Here is a 4924-nt window from a genome sequence, read left to right as displayed (position 1 = left end):
TTTTTAGTGCATTTACCAAAGAGGTGTTCTATAATGTTAATTACTGCATAATAAATAAGTATAACTATGTTCTGTAGTATAATTTTAATAAAATTATTAAGCTTTTATAGAAGAATGGCGATGTAAAGCAGACCATTGGTGCATTTAACTTGGTCAGTCATACTCCAATATAAATTGGCCAGGACTACTTCAAGAGAAGAAGATAATCGTATGTCGAGGTATATTAGTATTTAACAATGTATAAATGAAAAAATAAGGACCTGATTTGCTTGAAACTGATCTCCTCCAAACACACGAAGACAAGGTTGTACTGCTCCTGTTCCAATAGTTATCACTACTAAACTAACCATAGTCGTCAATCTAAATACAAAGATAAAACTGAGCTTTTATAAATTTTCTTAATATTTTGCATATATTTTTAAACCGAAAAAACAGATAATTGAAGAATATACAATATCACACGAATATTATAACTTAGAAATTCAAATTTTAAATGAAAATATGGTAAACTGTTTTCTTTAATACAGGAATGACAAGAACTTAAATTATTGTAAATCTTTTCTGGTATTTTTAAGTACGATAATACAAATTAAAATAAATTCATAAGTTACCTCATTGGAAGAAAATTTGGGACAGAAGCCATAGTGAGGATTACGCATCCAAATAAAGTTAAAATTAACATGTAACTTATTGTTCTATAAATAAAAATACACAATTAATACTTCGGTTATATCTTATAAATGGCTTTAAGACACATGAATTTTTCTGATAATTTAACTAATTGAAGTTTTATTCTCACCTAAATTTTCCTAACACAGTGTCAGCCAGTGCTGCACCTAACAGGCTTACAAAAAATGTCGCCATAGAAAAAGTGTGATATATATTAGTTGCTTCGTTATCGTCGTACAAAAGTTCTTGGGTGAAATATAAAATAAGAATGTCTAAAATATTCGAAAGAAATTAAAATTAATATTATTTGTTTCTGCAATATAATTATTTCTAACCTCCATTAAAATGCATGAAATTACGTGTCGCTTAATGTTTTCGAGACAAGCATTTCGTCATTAACTACGGAGAAATTTCGAATTATACAAACACTATTACTTTNTTCAAAAGAAATTAAAATTAATATTATTTGTTTCTGCAATATAATTATTTCTAACCTCCATTAAAATGCATGAAATTACGTGTCGCTTAATGTTTTCGAGACAAGCATTTCGTCATTAACTACGGAGAAATTTCGAATTATACAAACACTATTACTTTAAAACATATTTAAATTTAAACGTAGTCAATTTACATTTAAATTTAACTACTACTTGGTATTTTCTGAACGGAAAGAGGTCCATTCCACGTATGTTGCTTCCTCTGAATAAAATCCAACTACAATGCCGTCATTTTAAACAAGTTTACTTAATTTCTTGTACTCATAAATCCTAATACCAATAAAGTAGCTAAAACATTTACCCGTTTAGTTCATGACCTGTTTAAAACTCACTAAACATTTAATTCTACTTTTTCTACTTTTCATTAACATTTCATGTATGATTGGTCGTTGGAATATTGAAGAACATTGCACCTGTCTGTGGTAGATGATCGCGGGGTGGAAACGGACCAATGGACGTAGAGTTCACCGGGCTTTATTCATGTACATAACATCTAGATACAATCACTTTCCAGGTTAAGGCCTTTCGAAATGAATTTTCCCTGATTTCCCAAGTTTTGTTTTGCCTTTTCACATCAATCTAATTTTTTCAGATAGATTTTCCAGAAGAATATTTCAGAACAATATTTCAGAAGAATTTTCCAGAAGAATATTCCAGTTATTCTAATTGGAATATTCTTCTGGAAGTAAATTTTGATAAATGGAAAAGAAATGAATTTTTTATAAGCTAGTTATTACTAAGGCAACTAGCATTATTTATGTTTTTAAACACGATGCTGTATTGTGTTTTATAAAAATAGTTAATAAATTCGACAAAATTTATTACTCTCACCGCAATTTTATAACGTAATAAAATTGATAAAATAACTTACTTAATAATGAAGCATAAAAAAAGTAAATTCCAAATGGAAGCAGCAAAATGAACAATGCGGCCTTTGGATATGGAAGCTTTTTCTGAAAAAAATATATAATTGATTAAATAATTCAGAATATTTCTACGGATCAAATGGCAATTTTTAAAAATATATAATTGATTAAATAATTCAGAATATTTCTACGGATCAAATGGCAATTTTTAAAAATATATAATTGATTAAATAATTCAGAATATTTCTACGGATCAAATGGCAATTTTTAAAAATATATAATTGATTAAATAATTCAGAATATTTCTACGGATCAAATGGCAATTTTTAAAAATATATAATTGATTAAATAATTCAGAATATTTCTACGGATCAAATGGCAATTTTTAAAAATATATAATTGATTAAATAATTCAGAATATTTCTACGGATCAAATGGCAATTTTTAAAAATATATAATTGATTAAATAATTCAGAATATTTCTACGGATCAAATGGCAATTTTTAAAAATATATAATTGATTAAATAATTCAGAATATTTCTACGGATCAAATGGCAATTTTTAAAAATATATAATTGATTAANATGTTGCTTCCTCTGAATAAAATCCAACTACAATGCCGTCATTTTAAACAAGTTTACTTAATTTCTTGTACTCATAAATCCTAATACCAATAAAGTAGCTAAAACATTTACCCGTTTAGTTCATGACCTGTTTAAAACTCACTAAACATTTAATTCTACTTTTTCTACTTTTCATTAACATTTCATGTATGATTGGTCGTTGGAATATTGAAGAACATTGCACCTGTCTGTGGTAGATGATCGCGGGTTGGAAACGGACCAATGGACGTAGAGTTCACCAGGCTTTATTCAGTACATAACATCTAGATACAATCACTTTCCAGGTTAAGGCCTTTCGAAATGAATTTTCCCTGATTTCTTAAGTTTTGTCTTGCGTTTTCACATCAATCTAATTTTTTCAGATCGATTTTCCAGAAGAATATTTCAGAAGAATTTTCCAGAAGAATATTCCAGTTATTCTAATTGGAATATTCTTCTGGAAGTAAATTTTGATAAATGGAAAAAAAATGAATTTTTTATAAGCTAGTTATTACTAACGCAACTAGCATTATTTATGTTTTTAAACACGATGCTGTATTGTGTTTTATAAAAATGGTTAATAAATTCGACAAAATTTGTTACTTTCACCGCAATTTTATAACGTAATAAAATCGATAAAATAACTTACTTAATAATGAAACGTAGAAAAAGTAAATTCCAAATGGAAGCAGCAAAATGAACAATGCGGCCTTTGGATATGGAAGCTTTTCCTGAAAAAAATATATATTTGAATAAATAATTCAGAATATTTTTACGGATCAAATGGCAATTTTTAAGTTATTTTCGTTAAATAAATAAAACAATTACACATAAAATGAAATAACTGGTAAAAACTTCTATTTTGTTTTATACTTACTCGAACTGAAGAAATTCTTTGAGAAGAAAGTAACGGAGTAGCTACAAAAAAGTTCAGGTTAAATAAAAATATAAATGGATTGAAAATACCAAAATATTGATGTACTTTTATCCACAGTTTCATCGCTGAACGATGTCATCATTCCAAATAAAAAGTGTTTTCGTGCTTTATATCATTTATCGAGTGTGAAAGTTTTATTCAAATGATTGCTGAAATCAATAAAAACGCTATTTTAAATTCAGTTATTTATCTTATCGCAAAAAATATAATATATTTGCCGTTATCTTCTGTTCTGATGACATATTTTTCACGAATGTATATTAATTACTTAATTATAAAAAAGCATAATATTATTTGTCTTCCGAAATGTTTAAAATGCTCTTATAACGGCGAATATAAGACATAAAAGTAATTAGAAATTAATTATTTATGGGCTGTATAGTTACGTAATTTAATTGCTTATACACTATAAATTTAAATAACAATTAATCATTGATATTGAATTGTTAAATTTAATAAAATATTATATCTAGTACAAGTTTTTCTCGCTAACGATAAACTGCAAAGTTATCTATAATATATTAATCTTTTGTAATAAGTGGGTTAATCGGCTATTAAAAATAGAACAGTAATCATATTGATTTTCGTTTTGGACAAAAGAAATATCAAAGTTAAAAATTGAATATATATTCATTTATTTCTTATTATTTTATACGCATGTTCAGTGTATGAAAGTTTTCGTCTCGCAATAAAAGTACTGAGTGTAGCAGTCTCTGAGTAAAGCGCTAATGCCATTTTTCTCTCTCAAAATTCTTGTAATGGATTAATGTGAAACCATTATGTTTTATTTTAAATTTAGGTAAACTTCAAAATAAACCTTGCAGCATTTGAAACAAGCCTACCAATACGAGATGCCAGGTTATACACGGTTGTTTGAATGTTTTTGATGGATTCATGAAAACAGAACGTTTCTTTTTTTCTGGTTAGAGATCGTCGTATGACATGCCGAATTATAGCAAAAGATATGAAGTGTCGGTAAACATGCACACACCGTTCTTTCGGAAAAGTTACAAAAACGAAAATTATGTTCGAGGTTTTTGCTTTATCTGAGCAAAATCAGATACATGGGAGCTTCCGAATTAGTCGTCGGCATAACAGGCTGTAAGTCTATATCAAGAAAATTGTTAGAAGTGACGAAACACGGTGTCCCACGTAATTGAATTGTCCCACGTAAACTATGATCATTAAAATTAACGTCCACAAAACAAAGTCTCAAAACATGTTTGTCTTTTTCAATACTCGTAGTTTGATTCATAGAGAATTATTTGTACAGTCATTTTTCTCACAACTGTTGAAATTCCTCTGAAATTTCCACATTTCAATTACAATTGATTGTGGCAAAGTGCCTAGTC

At 27.7% G+C, this 4924-nt stretch overlaps 1 protein-coding gene across 1 annotated transcript; it reads right to left on the bottom strand.

The window, feature by feature from the left end:
- Positions 1-278: 278 nt before the first annotated feature.
- LOC111631214 (peptide transporter family 1-like) lies at positions 279-3704 on the bottom strand. Its single transcript, XM_023375417.1, has 5 exons — positions 3618-3704; positions 3513-3553; positions 3285-3366; positions 612-941; positions 279-360 (listed from the first exon to the last, which is right to left on the bottom strand). Exons 1-4 carry the CDS (start codon positions 3652-3654, stop codon positions 796-798), a joined length of 306 nt encoding a protein of 101 aa, XP_023231185.1. The 5' UTR covers positions 3655-3704; the 3' UTR covers positions 279-360; positions 612-795.
- Between the last annotated feature and the right edge of the window lie 1220 nt (positions 3705-4924).

This window comes from Centruroides sculpturatus, unplaced genomic scaffold (genome assembly GCF_000671375.1).
Source record: "Centruroides sculpturatus isolate CEXI.00-Female unplaced genomic scaffold, Cexi_2.0 scaffold602, whole genome shotgun sequence".
In the NCBI taxonomy this organism is placed as follows: Eukaryota; Metazoa; Arthropoda; class Arachnida; order Scorpiones; family Buthidae; genus Centruroides; species Centruroides sculpturatus.
Note: the sequence above shows the minus strand (reverse complement) of the source record. Positions and strands in the feature narration are given on the sequence as shown.

Coding starts and splice junctions, on each gene's coding strand:
- LOC111631214 (XM_023375417.1), bottom strand. CDS start 3,654: ATGATGACATCGTTCAGCGATGAAACTGTGGATAAAA. Junction 3,554..3,617: donor CGATGAAACTGTGGATAAAA/GTACATCAATAT, acceptor ACTTTTTTGTAG/CTACTCCGTTACTTTCTTCT. Junction 942..3,284: donor TTTCTACGTTTCATTATTAA/GTAAGTTATTTT, acceptor CGAATATTTTAG/ACATTCTTATTTTATATTTC.